The following is an 18,145-nucleotide window of genomic DNA, read 5'->3' as shown; positions in this document are numbered from 1 at the left end:
GGTGTAGAGATACCTCCCTTTACTTCTGTTCAAAACTTTTAAGCTACAGGAGAATACTTGGCAAACCAATGATTTTAATAAGGACTTTTAAAAGGAAAAACCCAGAGCAGGCAAAGGTAAAGCAAAAATCTAGAAATCAATCTGGCAAAAGAGGGGGGTTAAAAAGGTTTTATGTTCTGACGGTTATTCTTGATCTAGAAACTTAACCTATAGAAGAAATCCAGGCAAAGTTAAGCACAAAAATGTTCATCCTCACGTTGTTTATAACAGTAAACACACAAAACTACAAAAATAATCAGTAACAGAGTAGCAGGGAAAGAGTTTAACTGTGGAGCATTCATATAATAGAGTATGGTGCAGTTCTAAAAAGTTTTTACAGAATTTTTAATGATGTGGAAAAAAATGACTGTAATATATTAAACAGAATATAACTGCGTGTGCTTTGTATGACCCCACTTGCTATAAAAATATACGCCTTTAAAAAAGGCACTATAATAAGAATGGTTTCCTGAATGTGGGATTCTGTGTGTTTTATAAACTACCCCTTTCTTCATATCTTTCTATATTTTCCAAGTTTTCTGCAATAATTATATGTAGCTTTTATAAAACAAAAACAACTGTTCTTTGAAAAAAAGAAAAACTTCCAATCTAAATAATACACTAAAAAGAGTATTTTAAACTTAAATACAAGATGCCTATCTACCACTGGTGAGATCTACGGTCTCCTTTTATTGTGGGCATTTTCAGTCCCATTTCTAAAATTACCAAAAATGATGCAGTCAAAATTCTACAATACGTGCAAAAATAATCCAAATTGAAAGTTAGCATCTACATTAAAACAGCATTTCCCTTCCCATAAATACTACTTAATTCTACTCTACGAATTCATAGCCAAGAGTACCCCTATCTGCTGAACATATGACCTAGCGATAATTTTATGTATAACATTTTTTTAAGTTGTGAATTACAGTTGTCATATTTTTCTTTATCCTCATAAGCAGTAAGTTTATTTATGTTCATGTCACCTCTAAAATTATTAATCTCTTGGGGCGCCTGGGTGGCGCAGTCGGTTAAGCGCCCGACTTCAGCCAGGTCACGATCTCGCAGTCCGTGAGTTCGAGCCCCGCGTCGGGCTCTGGGCTGATGGCTCAGAGCCTGGAGCCTGTTTCCGATTCTGTGTCTCCCTCTCTCTCTGCCCCTCCCCCGTTCATGCTCTGTCTCTCTCTGTCCCAAAAATAAATAAACGTTGAAAAAAAATTTAAAAAAATAAAAAAATAAAATAAAAATAAAATAAAATAAAATTATTAATCTCTTGTTAGGAGGATCTATAATCTCCAAAGAAGACTCTCACCTGCACATAGAAAGTTCGAGACGATGTTACAATTTCAAAGAGATTGTCTCTCATCATTATGTCACTGTTAACAAAAACAAACGTCCAATTGCACTTAAATAGCAGTTGTTTGATAGTTTTTCTTTCACTCATTCATCTAGTACCAAATATATGTCAATAAGAAAATAAACAGAGATAAAATGTTGATGTAATTTAGCAAAACCAAATCATCTTTTCCAATTTATTTTTGCATTAATTTTACATATTTTATATGTTATATATATTTTTAGAAGAGGTTCATAAAAGAAGTTTAAAATCCAAAGTTTTCAACTGTGAATAAATCCGTTTGCTCAAAGAAACACTGCACAGTTACCACATTTTCTTATAAAGCTCTATTCTGCAGAAACTTCAAAATACTTAAATTACTAATACATCGATCTGTCAAATATGATAGAAGTTGTTCACGTTAAAATTTTTCCTTTCCGTTAATAGGCCTAATTTTTAGTTTTCAAATGAAACAAAAAAAATATCTCAATACTTTGAGGATTTTGTAAGTCCTGACATATCCCAACTAGGAAGAGTTCAAAGTAATGCTACAAATAACCCAGGAAAACATCACCTGTACACACCAACCAAACTAAAGCCCTGCTGAGTGCCAGAGTGCTGCGGCAGGCACTAAGTGACAGCGGGTGCTTACTTACCTCTGCTTACATTCCTGGACTTTATGAACCTCTTTAAGTGGTATTACGCGGAGAGGTTCCTTTTCCTGGCAAAAAAACACACGGACACACGATGTATATTCTTAAAGTCCTTTGAAGGATTAGTTGTCTTACTTGGAGATCTCTATGGAGCACACCTGAGATGTAAATCTGCCTTCCTGAACCATCCAGCATCAGAACAGCTCAAATACTGAATAACCTTATGCACACTGTGATCTGAAACACGGAAACTGGCATATAACCCGTATTCACATTATTTCTGGCCTTAATGACAGCGTAGCTTATTAAAAGCCATGAAATCATCAGACTTTCCCCCAGTGGACCCTTCCAGACCCTGTAAGTAGAAGACTTCCTCTTCTGGAATGTTATTGTGAGGTAGAAGGCACCACAGTAGCAAATACCCAGCTTCTCGGAGTTAAATTTGTCATTTTAGGTATATCACTTTTATATGAATACATTATTTTAACAAGCACAACTTACTGAACTTTTACTAAGTCCAGGACATCCGCTAGCTTTTAAACATGTTAGCTCACTTCAACTTTCTACAACCCCACAGTACACGCACTCCTATCCACCTGAGGAAACGGAGCCTCACACGTTAATTAAGTACCTCACCCCAAGGTCACAAAACTAGACTCGAGACACAACTAGTTCCCAATAGCCTGTTTATACTACACGTGCCATGAAATACTATATGTCATATTTCACCGAGTATCACACCATAAGATTAAAAAGTGCCATTATTTGATGCAGCCCTAAGAAAAAATTAAAGCATGGCTGAACACTTTAAAAAATCACCAGTCTTTAAGTTTTACAAAATGGTTCATTTTTAAAATAATTTCAGACTATAGGGGCGCCTGCGTGGCTCAGGTGGTTAAGTGTCTGACTTTGGCTCAGGTCATGATCTCACCGTTCGTGGGTTCAAGCCCCAGCATCAGGCTCTGTGCTGACAGCTCAGAGCCTGAAGCCGGCTTTGGATTTGGGGTCTTCCTCTCTCTCTGCCCCTCCCCCGTTCATGCTCTGTTTTTCTCTCTCTCAAGAATAAAAAAAAATTAAAATAATTTCAGACTATAAAAGACTTACAAAAATAGCGCAAATTTCTGTACACATCGCACCCCATTTTCCAAGATGTTAAAATTTCACGTTTGTTAAATCATTCTGCTTGTTGTGTTCATGTATGTGACTATGGTATGTGTGTATATATTTTTCCTGAAATGTCTGAAGGCAAATCATAGATATGTGCTTTACTACTAAATATGTTAGTGTATATTTCCTAAAACAAGGATGTTTCTTACATAACTACAGTACAATCACAGAACCCAAAAACTCCACACTGACGCAATCCTGTTATCTAAAAACCGTATTCACATCTCATTAATCGCCCTGCAGTATCCTTAACATAAAAAGGAAAACTATAGATTTGTTGCGCCAGAGTTCAACCTGGAATCAGACCTTGTATTTAGTGGTCCTATCTCTTCGTGTCCTTTATTGTGGAATAGTTCTGCAGGCCTTCCCCCCCCCCCCACCCCCTTCACAACCTTCAGAGTTTTCAAGAGTCCAGGCCAGTCGTTTTGTAGAACGTCCCTTCTCTGTATGATGTTAACCATGCTTGGATTCAGGCTATGCAGTTTGGCGGGGAAACTACAGATGCACTTCGTTCTTCTCGGGGCATCATTCTGAGGGAGCGCGTGAGAGGGGTGTGTCCCATTACTAGGGTGTTACACCTCATCTCGTAAGGCCGTGTTTGCAGTCACTAGAAAGTTACCCTTTTCTCCTTTGCCATTATTAAACATCTTGTGGGGAGACACTCGAAGCCTATGGAATACCCGCTTTTCCCATCGTTTTGCCCACTAATTTTACCAAGCTTCGAAAACTCTTGCCTGAAACCATCATTACTGTAGTAGCTGCCAAATGGTGATTTGTCTCCAACCCCATCAATTCATGTATTAGTTGGAATTTTCCTCTACGGAAATGCTTTTCTTTCTCCGTTTACTTATTTGGCTTGTTTCATTGTCTGGGTTGTAATCCATTACTATCATTTTTTATTCTGGTGCTCAAACTATGTGAGTTTTGGGTACTGGGAGCCCCTTCCAGCTGGTTGTGTCCTTCTGTCACGTCCCCACCATTCGCTGAGCCACTTCCTTATCTTCTGTCACAACTGGATCTTCCGGGCCCAGCTCTTCCTGTGCCTGCCCCACCTCTGACATCAGCCATCTCTCCAACGTTCCCGGTTCCTGTTGAAGAATAGCGTTTATACTTGCTTTTGGGGGAAGAAGGCCACTCATCTCTTCACTCCGCCATGGCTTTCTCACGATACATGAGAAGTAATACTCCTGTGAGGTTTTCATGTGTGCTTCTCTAATTACGAGTGATACTGAATATCTTTTATATGTTTAAAGACCATTTTAGTTTCTTTATAAAGGAACTGTCTATTCATGTCTTTTCCTCATTTTTCTACTGGATACTTTCCCCTTGGTTTTCTCTCTCTGTAAACTTTGAACCAACCACAAACTTAGACAAAGGTTGAAAACACAGCACAAAGACCTGACTTTCCGCAACCATTTCAGAGTGAGTTGCTGACCTGGCCCCCAATGCCCTTTAGTGTGTATTTCCCGCAAAGACATCCTTTTATGTTATCACAACACAACCATCAAAATCAGGAAGGTGTCCCCCAAGTGTCTTTTATTAAAGCAAAATAATTCAGTTCAGAATCGCTGACTGCATGTACTTGTCATATCTTTCTTTCCTTCAGTCATTCTGTCCCTAACTCCCACAGTCTTGACTCTCCTGAAGGCTCCAAGGCAGTCATTCTGGAGAAAGTCCCTGACTTTGGTGTGTCTGATCCTTCATCAGGATTAGATTCAGGTCGGGCATCTTTGGCAGGAACATCACAGAAATGAGGCAGCAACCTTCTCAAGCTATCCTGTCAGACGGTAAGTAATTTTAATTCATCTCATCACCGACGAAGTCCACTTTAATCATCCGGTCACCTGTTTAGAGTGGTATCTACCAGTGGTATCTTTATCGCTATAAAGTTACCATTTCCCTTTTTGTACTTAATGTGCATTTTGCGGATGGGGACTTTGAAACTATGTGCCCTCTGGTTCCTCATCACACACACGTGTATACTCACGCATCCACCCATTTCTCCCGTGTGGGTTCATGGATTTCCACTTTATTCGAAGGGCAATAATCTGTTACCATCATTACTTATTTTGATGCCTAAAATAATCCCCCAAATTTGGCAAGGGCGGCTGTTTTCAAGTTGGATTCTGGGTCCTTCCGTCATGTCCTTAGCATTCTGTGAGCACTTTGTTTTCCGATACGAGACATTCCAGGCTTATTTTTTATTTATTTCTACTGTTTCAGCTTTGGAGTCTTGCCATTTCTCCAAGAGCCCAGGTTTCTTTCCACGGAAAGGGATTTTTTCCAGTTGCACGGAGCTAGGAAGTATATTATATGCATATGTATGTAAACCCATGAATACGTTTACAGCTCTGTTTAATTCTACATCTACCTGTATATGTTAAGTGCTCACATCGATACATTGAATTCCAACCTAATACAAAAAGTCTTCTCCTTTTCCTTATTTGTTACTCCCTTTGCGGACAGTGGATCCCTAACATATTTACTTATTTTATCAAGTGTACATGTAAACATCCTCCCGTCTCTGCCACCACCCTCTTCCCAATCTGAATACCCTCTTCCCCCTACTCCATGTTGGGCTAATCCTCCAAGAGGACAGCCTCCTCGTCCTTCTTGGGTTCCTTGCCCACACCCAGGCTACTGTAGCTCCTTGCGCCCCTGTCCCACCACATGAACGCCTACACTGATCTGCCTCACCTAAAAATTTTAGGTCTTAATTGTTTGGGAGGAAAGAGGGCAGAGGGTAAGGAAGAATCCCTCACTTTTTAAGGTTCTTTAGGGATATCAATGTTTTATCCTTGATACATATTACAAATACTTTCTCCAGGTTTTCAGGTATACACTTAAACCCTTCATACCTACTGAAAAGGTTTTTAACTCCTTATCTCTTAGAAAAACAAACGAAAGTAATTACAGATGAAATAACATGTCTAAGACTTACTTCAAAATATAAAGGGGAAGTGGGTGGTGGTACCTAAGAAAACCAGCCATGTCTTGATAAGAGGGGTTCAGAATACTATTCTATCTACTGTATGTTTAAACTTCTAATGATCAAAACGTTTCATAAAAGAGCCCGTTTGTACTCTAAACGTCAACTTCTATCATTTATCGTTCTTGAGCATATATAGGTACATAAGCAAAAGTAAAGTGACTGAGGTTTTTTAAAGCTCCACATTCAGATTCCACCTCTTCTGAATCACTTTTTCACTCAGAGCCATCAATGTCAATGTTTTTCACTCCATACCATTCTCTGTGTCAAAAAGAGTGAAGGGGATGAAGCATTTCTTAAGAACGTTCTACCGTGTCCCTGAGATTCTCTTGCAAGCTGCCAGCACCCTCTTCTGCGGGTTTTGGTGCCGGCGTTTTCCGATCCTACCCAGAGGTGCTGTGCGCACGAAGCAAAGACAACTACCCCACAGCTGCTGCCTGACTGCCCCTCCCCCGCAGCTAAGACAGCCATTCAGAAATGTTACATGTGGGGGGAACGTACACCTGAGCTATTGATAAAGGTAAGTAACTATAATATGTTTAAAGTTTCCAGCTGTATCTGAGTTTTCTAAGTGCTTAACACATTCCTAAATACACATGGCATAATCTCCCTGCTTCCTTTGTTAGTTCAGTTATTCTCTCATCTCAAATTTTATAGCATAACGTCTACACGCAGGTTTTCAAAATTTAGCAAGTATTTCCGTAATAGTTCTTGTCTCATAACTACTGTGGGTGACAGGGGGGCATGTCAGTTTCTCTGGCACAACTGAACTCCTGAAAAAGGCCAGAACATCGCTGCTGTTCTCTCTATTCCCAGTTCCCGGAACAGTGTGCCAGAGCCACGGAGGGCTCAATGAATGTCTGTTGCATTAATGACTCTCCCCAAGAGTACGATCATTAATTAAAGCAATGAATCAACCTACTAACCAAGCAAACGTGCAGCCTTCTGAGACACCACGTCTGACACTTTTTGAGCCACGTAACTACTACTTCCCGTTGAGGCTCTTCGAATTGGACGTCTGAGAAAGGTCCCTGTGCTAAAATGGCTATTCTTGCTGGGCTATGCCATTTTTTCCTTCATTCAAAAACACTTCTTGATTATCTACCAAGTATCAGGTGCTGTGTTCATAAAAGGGTATAAAAGAGATCTTTGCCCTCAAGAAGCTCATAGAGTCAACTGCTAAAGACAAGTATGCATACAATGACAAAACGCAGCCGGAAGTATTATGATAGCAGTGGACTTCAGGAACCGTGGTGTATAAGGAGAAGGCAGAGTTCAAAAGCTTCCCAGAAGAACAGACACCTGAGATGAATCGCAAAATAGTCCTTTCCTGTTCTCTAAGTACTCTGCTGTCCAGTATAGTACCAATAGCTATGTATAACTATTTAAATTAAAAAATACTAAAGAACAATCAGTTTTAATTTTAAAATGAAATAAAGGTAGGTTCCCCAGTCATACTAGCCATATTTCCAGCATTCAACAGCCACATGTAGCCAGTAAACCTGGTCAGTGAAGATATGGACCATTTCCATCAGTGTAGAAAGTTCTACCAGATAGTGCTGTTCTGGTGTCTTCATTCAAATAAAGAATATGATCCCCACTCAAAGGTCCCATAAAACAAAAGGAGGTAGGACAGACATGTAAGGAATAAAAAAGCATTCAAATTATCCAGCAATCTGCGGCAGAACTCAGGTTATGTGACAAGAATATTTTAAATAAGGATGTTACTCGAACAAGTGAAAGAGGGAATTTCAATCTTGATTCTACCCCACAAGACAAAAAGGTCTTATACGAAAAAACTTGAAAAGTCAATCTGCAATAGGAAAAAAAAAATTTATCAAGAGAGGGCAGAGAAAAGAAGGTAGAAATGCAGAGTTAAAATGTTGACTTTTAGAGATTTAATTCTTCCTACAATCTCCTCCAGCTGCCCTTCAGAGGACATCGGTAGGTGAAGGAGTTCTGATGTTTTTAATTCTTTTAAGGTGGAACGCCTTTGAAGGTATGATCTTTTTATTTAAGATGTATTTACAAAATTACCATTAAGACATCACAACCAAATAAACTGAATTGTATATGCTTCTCAAAACCAGAATTATTTTAGAAATAGAAAACAGGACAAGAAACTACACACACACACACACACACACACACACAATCACCAGAATAATACTTCTCAAACATTTTAAAGCAACATTTATGACACAGCAACATACCAGTTCAGATTTGAAGTAGCCTATTGTGTTTTCATCCAATTGAAAATATCTTCTCTTCCAGTTTTTCATCTACCAGAGATGAACACAGACATAAGACTTCTAAGAATGTCAAATGTTAATAGCCACTTACATATTCTGATATGAACCCATAATCAGAAATGTCAAGCCCTAAAAAACCTCATTACCCTCCCTTAGTGAGGAAATACATGAAACATCATCTCTTCCACTGCTCAGGCCTTAAGCTCCTAATTCAACTTTGGTGGCCAGTCTTCAGTTTGTTGTATCATACAATTTCAGAATATGGTTTCATTATTTTTAATGCTCTAAAAGTTAGGAAAGAAAAAAAAAAAAAAGCACTTCCCCATCCCCCAACCCCACAAAGTAAATGTCATCAAGAGTTCAAGAGCAAGCACAGGAAATGTTATTAAACCACATTAAGTTCTGTAAAATCCGTAAAATGCAAGAATCTTTCTGCAGGTACTTTGTGCTTAGTAGTAAAGCAACAAATATTTAATAAAATGAACCCACTTTGTACAAATATTTGTTTTGTCACTGAAATACAGTTTTTGTGAAAGCACTTCAGTATCTCCAAGGGTTGCTATTTTAGACTTGGGAATGAAACAGAAGGAAAGAAAGGTCTCCCTCCCTAAAAGCCCTCATTAGCACAAGTGAGCCACAGCCTGAGGAACTTCTGAGGTTCCTTGCAGACCTGCTACAAGGGGTGAGTCTCGGCCCCCCCTTCACTTCCCTCCACCTCAAGGTCAGGAGCTTAGAGATAAAAGAACTTGTCCACGGCTGACCTACACTAATTAGCGTTGCCAGAAAGGGACGTGAAGTCAAACAGAACTGCCGGCAGAGTTTTAAGTATTTTCTTACTCACAGAAACTTTTTTACTTTTATTTTCAAACTTCAAAGTTTATCTTCTCACAAAATGCTAACGATTTGGTTCACGTAAAGAATGACAAATTTTAGGAAGGTACTCTGGGGGCGCCTGGGTGGCTCAGTCAGTTGAGCGTCTGACTTGGACTCAGGTCGTGATCGCACCGTTCCTGAGTTCGAGCCCCGCGTCGGGCTCTGTTCTCACAGCTCAGAGCCTGGAGCTTGCTTGGGATCCTGTGTCTCCCCCTCTCTCTGCCCCTACCCCACTCACACTCTGTTTCTTTCTCAAAAAAAAAAAAAAAAAAGAAAGGTACTCTGGAACTTTGGAAACACTGGTAAACGTACTTGCCCTTCCTACAATTTCCCGCTGTGGCTCTGGCTGGATGAGAAATACCCAGCTAACCCTTAACAGCTCTTAGGAAGGACCAGGTGCTACTAAGATACTCTCTTAATTTGCATCTTTCAAAGTATCTCCAAATGGTAGGTTTTATAATCTAATTTTCCTTAAAAAGGAACAGAGAGCCTGAGAGGGTAAATGAAAAGCCCAAGGTCACAGAGAATTCGACTGAGGTCAGCCCAACACCAAATGGAGTAAGCAGGCCTTCCATATCCCACTCCCTTGCCCCCTCTTTTCCTGATATCTCCCTGCTAGACTTCTCTTTCTCTGACCCACTCCCAAGGGAGAGAAAAATCAATAGGAAAGCCTTCTGGAATAAATTTAAAGTGTTAGGAAAGTTCATCTAAAATTGAAGGTCGGGGCGCCTGGGTGGCGCAGTCGGTTAGGCGTCCGACTTCAGCCAGGTCACGATCTCGCGGTCCTTGAGTTCGAGCCCCGCGTCAGGCTCTGGGCTGATGGCTCAGAGCCTGGAGCCTGTTTCCGATTCTGTGTCTCCCTCTCTCTCTGCCCCTCCCCCGTTCATGCTCTGTCTCTCTCTGTCCCAAAAAAATAAATAAACGTTGGAAAAAAAAAAAAAAAAACTTTAAAAAAAAAAAAAAAGAAAAAGAAAAAGAAAAAATAAAATTGAAGGTCAGTGGTAATCAGCACTAACTTACCCAGCCACCCACAGACCAAGAAAATAACATAGAATCACCCCTATTCTACCTCCTGACTCCTCAGCACGTTCATGGCTCCCTTTGGGTCTCTCGAAAAACAAGGCAAATGATTCGTGTGCTGACAGTTTGCTAACAGAGACTCATTTTTTCATTATTACACATACTCTCGTAAGGTACTCACCACTGCTCCCTGCTTTACACAATACCCAGCTTTGATGACTGCGCTGTCTGGAGGTGGCTTAGGAGCAAAGTAGGGAAGATGGCTCTGTGACCGTTTCAAATTATTTCTGTCAATACTTTCGCCACATTCGTTTACTTCTTCTTTCTAAAATGAAGCCAATAAAGAAATTCTTTCCTTGCTTGTTTAGCTTCAAAGCACAGTTGTATTTCATGTTGTAATTCTAACAGAAAACCTTAAATTCTAACCTTAGCTCAGTTAGGAACACAGATTTTGAAGTGAAGTTTTCTAAATAATTTGAGATACTTAATCCTAAACAGTCACATCACTGATAAAACCACACATTTCTATTTCTCTTGTGGGGGGTGGGTAGAGGGTGGAGGGGATTAACTTCTTATTTTGAAGTAATTATAATAATATACAGGAAGCTGTAAAAAAAAAAAAAATACAGGAAATCCTTCCTACGTACCCTTCAACCGGTTCCCCCAACAGGGAAACTGTGTAACTATGGTAACTAGAGCACATTTCAAAACTGACACTGGCACATCCTACAAGCCTTATTCAGATGTCACCAGTTTTACACGCATTCATTTGTCTTCGCGTATGGATCATTCTGTGCATTTCTGTCACACGCAGCTTTGTGTAAAACCACCTCCACAACCACATACAGCATCATTATGAGGCTCCGTTGGGCGACCCCTTTAGAATCCCCGTGCCCAATCCCTTGGCAACCCTAACCTGGTTCTCCGTCTTTATTATTTTGGCCTTTAGACAATGTAATGGAAATGGATCCTACAGTAGGTGACCTTTGGAGATCAGCTTTTTTTCACTCGGCATAATTCTCTGCAGGCTCACGCAGGCTGCTCCCCTATCACTAGCCTGTCCCTGAGTAGCGCTCATGGTCTGGACGTACCATCGGCTGTTTAACTCTTCACCTGTTAAAGGGCATTGTTGAGTCGTTCCCGGTTGGGGGCCACTGGGAATAAACCTGCCGTGAACATTCCCATACAGACCGGTGTAAACGTTAAGTCTCCATCTCTCTAGGAGCAAAGCCCAGGAGTGCACGTGCCGGGCTGGAAAGTAATCGCAAGTGCACTTTAACAAAACACTTCCGTACCGGTTTTCAGAGGGGCCGTACTGTTTTGCATTCCCACCAGCAACGTACGAGCGAGGCAGTTTCTCCTCGGCCTTGCCAACACGTGTGTTATTAATTATCGGAGTCGTTCTGATAGGTGTGCGGGGGATACTCACTGCGGTCTTGGCATTTCTTACGAATGTCGGTGAGCAGCCCTTCTAGTGCTCCTTTGCCACGTGTGTATCTTTCATCTTTTGGTGAAATCTCTGTTCGTGAATCCTGCCCCTTTTCTAATTGGATTATTTTTTAACTGCTGAGTTCTGATAGTTCTTTCTTTTTTTTTAATGTTTATGTATTTTTGAGAGAAAGAGAGAGAGCATGAGCAGGGGAGGGGCAGAGAGAGAGGGAGACACAGAATCTGAAGTAGGCCTCAGGCTCTGAGCTGTCCACACAGAGCCCGATGCGGGGCTTGAACTCCCAGACAGTGAGATCGAGACCTGAGCCAAAGTCAGATGCTTAACCAACTGAGCCACCCAGGCGCCCCAATTCTTTCTATGTTCTGGATACAAGTCTTTGTTGGATACATGGTTTGCAGATACCTCCTCCCCGTGTGCGGCTTTCCCTTTCATCCTCTTGACAGGGTTTTTCACAGAGCAAACATTTACAATTTCGATGAGGATCAACGTATCCTTTTATGGGCTGTGCTTTTTTTTTTTTTAATTTTTTTTAACGTTTATTTATTATTGAGAGACAGAGAGACACAGAGTGTGAGCAGGGGAGGGGTAGACAGAGGGGGAGACACAGAATCTGAAGTGGGCTCCAGGCTCCGAGCTGTCAGCACAGAGCCTGACGCGGGGCTCGAACTCACAAACTGTGAGATCATGACCTGAGCCGAAGTCGGTAGCTTAACCAACTGAGCCACCCAGGCGCCCCATTATGGGCTGTGCTTTTGATGGCAAGTCTAAAAACTCTTTTGCTCCAGACGATTTTCTCCTTGCTCTTAGAATCTAAAAATTCTGCAGGGTTTTGTTCTTTGTTTTTTCACACGCCAAGTCCAGGCTTTTTAAAAAAGATCTAACTATACTCATGTTTTCATGCTCCCCAAAGCACTGGCTTACATGCAACATGTTATAATCTAGAATCCCACTAATCAACCAAATGTGTATTTTTTTTTTTTCAAGAACTCCTAATTTTCAAGAGAAAAACGAACACTAGAGTCTTATCTTGAGGAATTTTCAACCTGTTATACATTTAGACAGGTCAACAGCACTAATTATGTACTTAAACTTTGTAATCCCAGCACTTAACTGCCACTAACCCAATACTGAATAAATTAATCAACCAAATGAGATTTGTCATTTTCTTGACAAATATATAGCAATTAAATGCTTTTATAATGAGTAAATACTTCTTTAAAAAGCTACATTACAAAATGATACAGTAAAAAAGAAATTCTTTGGGATCTTTTTAATACGGCAGCTGCTATGCAATCTTACAACCTACTGAATAATCTACACTAAAACTAAAACACAATAAAATCTTAATTTTGTACAAAATGAAAGCAGCCAGAAGGGCACCTGGGTGGCTCAGTAGGTTAAGTGTCCCACTATAATGCAGAGCCTGTTGGGACTCTCTCTCTCTCCTTCTCTCTCTCTGCCACAACTCCGTTCACATGTGCTCTGTCTCCGTCTCTCAAAATAAATAAACTTAAAAAAAAAAATCCCAAAAGTTGAGAGTTCACAGAGCTTCTGGGTTGCTGAACATGTGGAGGTGCTGAGAGAGTCCCAGAAGCTTCACGCCCTTCCCATCTCTTCCATCAGGGTGTTCGTCTGCATTCTTCATCATATCCTTTTATGATAAACAGGTAAACAGTAAATAAACTGCTTCTGTTCTGTGAACAGCTCTAGCAAATTAATCAAATCTGGGGACAAGGTCATGGAAACCTTCAATTTACAGCCCATCGGTCAGAAGCAGAGGTAACAACCTGGACTTTCCACCGACACCTGAAAGGATTGGGGTGGGAGCAGCCTTGGAGGACGGAGCCCTTAACCTGTGGGATCCAGGCTGACTCTCAGAATTGAGTTAAACTGCAGGACACCCAGCCAGTGTCACAGAACTGCTTGGTGTGGGGGGATCCCCACACCTCTGATGTCAGCAGCATTGTGAGTGTGGCAGTCATGTGAGAGGAAGAGTGGGTTTTTCCTACTCATATCGTTTACAAAAGGAAAAGGGACTCTGTCCAACAACAGACCATTTGTAAACTATGCTAAATTCAAGTCAAAATGACTACCCAGTCATTTATATTGATGTAGAATAATTTTTAGTGACTTGGAAAATGTTTGAGATGTGAGTGAAAAAAGTTATTTACAGAGAGTCTCCATTTCTTGGGACAAAAGTATACAGAAGAAAGGCTCAGAGAGGGGCGCCTGGGTGGTTCAGTTGGTTAAGCATCTGACTTCAGCTCAGGTCACGATCTCACAGTTTGTGGGTTTGAGCCCCATGTCGGGCTCTGTGCTGACAGCTCAGAGCCTGGAGCCTGCTTTGGATTCTGTGTCTCCCTCTCTCTCTGCCCCTCCCCTGCTGGTGCTCTCTCTCTCTCTCTCTCTCTCTCTCTCAAAAATGAACACATTAAAAAATTAAAAAAAAAAAAAAAAGAAGAAAGGCTCAGAGAAAACATGAAAAGTGTGAAGTGTGGTCTGTGGTTGCCAAATATTTTAATAAACACATACTTTTGAAATAAACAGATACAAAGCATTTTTAATTAACTGATTACTATATTTATTCAGTAAAGATGTTCTATTTTATAACAACATAAAAATTACTACGCAGTAGGTAAACCACCACACAACAGAATAACTGATGTATTACCTGAGTTGGGGTAATGATGGGCACGCCCCCAACAATGTCAGTTCTGTAAGACACTTGCTTCTTCCCACATTCACTCTGGCGACTGAGGTTATCAGAATGAAGCTGTGAGTCTGACTGCTTTGGTACCTAAAATAATATGTAAATGAATCATTTTGCAACCAGCATTTTATAGGGGACCCTCTTTTATCACAGAATATCCAACTAATTGTCCATTTATATATAACCGACATTTATAAAAATTACGTATAATAGGTATGTGCCCCTTTAAGTTCTCACACTGTTCTGTTACAGTAATACTTTATAATACAGCCATCATTTCCTGAGTGTTTACTTGGGCAGGTACTATTTCATACATTTTTCTACTTCATCCTCTGATGAACCCTATGCTTAGGGCCTGTACCTCCGTGATAGCAGTGAGAAAACGGAGGCTCAGAGGTGTGAAGAAACATAGGTTTAGGTCCTGATTGTACTACGTTCTACTGAAGTCTGTGTAACTCTCCCCCTACACTCAACCACTATTCTATGTCCCCCATTTATTAGAGCACCTGACACCAGAGCACAGCTCCATGCCGTTCTCGCTCCCCATCCTCCGCTGCTGCCCATGATTCTGGCAGCACCCGAGGACAAAGACCGTGGCAAACTCATCATTACTGGTGCCAGGACAGAGTCTACTACTGAAAACACGGTATTCACTAAATGTTGAGAGACGGACTCAGTGGATGAATCCAAAATCATCAGGAAGAAAAGAGTAAGATACTCAACACAAATTAAAACTTAAAATGTTCAAAATAACTTAAAGCTTATTGGAAATTTTGAGAAGGTATTCCAACACTGGTATCAACGATAAATCACTCACAAACGTCACTAAAGTGGAATCAGAGAATCGAAAGGATCACAAACGTTTAACATACATTTTAGCTTTTCTGATCCGGCCCACTCAGGAAACAAAGCGCAATATTTCTGCCAATAGACTGCTGCACGTAGTCTGCCTTTGGATTGCAGGTTTCTTTTGACCGTAGATAAAAAATGTAATAAAATATGCTCGGCACTGATGTAATGTTGAGCATGACAGTTAATCTCTCTCCAATGATTTTAAAGAGCATGTGAGGATCCTGCAGTGTTTCAGAAACATTGTGACAAGTACTTCTAACCAGCACCATAGTGGTGGTGTAAAAACATTTAAAATCAAGTAACTTGCTTGCCTTACAGTTAATCCATGTTAACAGGGAACTGGCACAGCTCCAGGGGACACCATTCACGTTGCAGTCAAAGACCCAAACCATTTATTAATAGGATTCCGAAGCAGTGTGGTTTCTCAAGCTTTAACACTCGTGAAGCATCAGCCAGGAACATTATTAAAAGCTTCAGATTTCCAGGTTGCACCTCCCAGAAATTCTGACTTGCTCGAGCCACAGTGCTGTGCACAAGGCCACACGGTCAGCAGAAACACCAGTGGTTTTTGAGGTAGTTGCTGCAGAAACCACCCTGAGAAACACTGCTGCCAGGCCTGTGCTCTCCCACCAGGTCTGGGGAAAAGCAGGTAGACAGTGGTGTCTTCAGACAAGGCTTTTATGAAATACCGGGCAAATGCGGTCCATGTGTGTCTAAGCCGGGCTGTAGTAGATCCCAATCCACACAATTTACGAATATACACAAGTTGTCTCTCAGGTGACTTTCTGCAACTCCTCTCCACCTTTCCCTCTCTCTCTCCCCTGGAGATGCTTCCCCGCAAGGCTTTTTCTCCAGGCTTCAGGCCCTCTCATCCATATTTACACTACAATGCAGGAAAACAGGAAAGGAAGGCAAATGAATCCTGCTAAGGAATGCCCCCTGAAATCTTCTAAGAGGCTACACTTTTTGGAGAGCTTTTTAAAGGCAACAGGTACTAGCTAGAATTTTGCCTGACAAGATCCACACAATGACAGAGCGGTGAAAGGACTACGACTGAGGACACTCTACCCAGAAACAGTCTGCCGAGGAAGCCCACGATGTTCTGAATGAACAGCATCATGTATTTGAAATATGACCGAGAAAACGGGGCCAAGTTACCCCATTAAGAACAGAAACACAGCACTGAGAGAATTTTAAGCCAGAGAGAAAATTATCTGTTCATCTGTGTTAGCTGAAACGTACGAAGAGGTGAACCATATGAAGTCAGTCCTTCTTTTAAGAAGTTTACAGTTTAGTCATACATGGGCATTTCCTAAGAAAAATCTTTTATACCACCCCAAAAATACAGTGATATTTATACTTTTTCCACTTTTCTTCCAGAAATGATAGTATATTAAAAATCCTTCCCTCTGCTGTTAAGCTCACTGCTTCTAATGTGTCCTTACAATAAAATAAAATACCCAGTATGGCATAATCCTAATGTTAGAGTTCAATAATTAACTTAGAATTGCACTTTGCAATAAAACTTATCTAAATTGTGTGGTGAGAACTGTGCAATGTGTACAATTTTCAAATCGATATGTTATACACCTGAAACTAATATTAACATTTTATCAATAAAAAAATAATCTAAGCTGTAAACATTCCCCAAGAATAAGAAAAGTACAAGCAAAATACCCATGAATACAGTAACTGTCTTAAAAACTTTGAATGAAAGTCTAAATTCAGCCATGAAAATAAACATACTTTCAGGAACAGAAAAAAAAAATCAGCCAACTATTTAATGAGAATCAGAAAACTGATCTCATCAGGCAGACAGCAAGTGTCAAAGACACTGAACATGATTGGTTTCCTTGCCCCTGACTTTTCCCTGCTCTCTCTTGCTTTCTACCCTTCTTTATTGGAGCTGTATTCTGTGAGATATCTGCATGTATCTTTAGGAGGTGTTTGCCTGTAGTCCTAATAGTAGAAAAAGAAAAGGCAGCCAGAGAATGAAGAGATAAACAAAACGGAGAAAAACGACAGGGCTTGCAGACGAGAGCCTGAAACGTTCCAACACAAACTCCTGGGTATTAGGAGCCTTTTGAGGGCTCTACCCATGTCCTGAAAAACACTAGTACCAAGTAGAAAGCCTTGTACCTTTGGGCAAATTTACCATTTTGTTAGGACCGAAGTCCTATATTCAGCTTCCCCTACTTGCTCCCAGCTGTCCACAAAAAAAAGTGGAATTTTGGCCACAATGTCAAAAACACTACTTGTCGGTTAAAATCTAGTATTGATTTCTGAATTACAACCTATGGTGGGGAAAAGACACTATTTTAAAAAACAGTGGGTTTCTGTTTAGGAATACACCATATACATCCTGGACATTCCTTCATCGATAAGGGACCAGAGGCCACCGTCTTTGTACTGTTATTACTTCCTATAAAACGTCAGTTGAAAGTATACTTTAAAATCAATCTGGGGGCGCCTGGGTGGCGCAGTCGGTTAAGCGTCCGACTTCAGCCAGGTCACGATCTCGCACTCCGTGAGTTCGAGCCCCGCATCAGGCTCTGGGCTGATGGCTCAGAGCCTGGAGCCTGTTTCGGATTCTGTGTCTCCCTCTCTCTCTGCCCCTCCCCCGTTCATGCTCTGTCTCTCTCTGTCCCAAAAATAAATAAACGTTGAAAAAAAAAAAAAAAATTAAAAAAAAAAAAAAAAATAATAAAATCAATCTGATTTTCCCAACCCTATTCATGGATACTCTCTGCAGGGTCGGTTCCTCCACTACCAGCTCTCTGTCTTTTCAAATAAGGGGAAACTTT

General features: G+C 40.7%; 1 protein-coding gene across 8 annotated transcripts in view; it reads right to left on the bottom strand.

Annotated features, from left to right (window-relative positions):
• The window catches only part of PLEKHA1 (pleckstrin homology domain containing A1), a 58,109-nt gene that overhangs the window by 5,713 nt on the left and 34,251 nt on the right, over positions 1-18,145 (bottom strand). For 4 of the 8 annotated variants that reach the window (XM_045439742.1, XM_045439739.1, XM_045439738.1 and 1 more), the window contains 5 exons: positions 14,451-14,576; positions 10,511-10,654; positions 8,398-8,466; positions 2,032-2,096; positions 1,352-1,415 (listed from right to left, as the gene is read on the bottom strand). In XM_045439742.1, coding sequence (XP_045295698.1) covers positions 1,352-1,415; positions 2,032-2,096; positions 8,398-8,466; positions 10,511-10,654; positions 14,451-14,576 — 468 coding nt within the window. The remainder of the gene's footprint in view (positions 1-1,351; positions 1,416-2,031; positions 2,097-8,397; positions 8,467-10,510; positions 10,655-14,450; positions 14,577-18,145) is intronic. The other 4 variants (XR_006701844.1, XR_006701843.1, XM_045439743.1 and 1 more) reach the window with 2 other exon arrangements.

This window comes from Leopardus geoffroyi, chromosome D2 (genome assembly GCF_018350155.1).
Source record: "Leopardus geoffroyi isolate Oge1 chromosome D2, O.geoffroyi_Oge1_pat1.0, whole genome shotgun sequence".
In the NCBI taxonomy this organism is placed as follows: domain Eukaryota; kingdom Metazoa; phylum Chordata; class Mammalia; order Carnivora; family Felidae; genus Leopardus; species Leopardus geoffroyi.
This window is presented reverse-complemented; position numbering and strand designations above follow the sequence as displayed.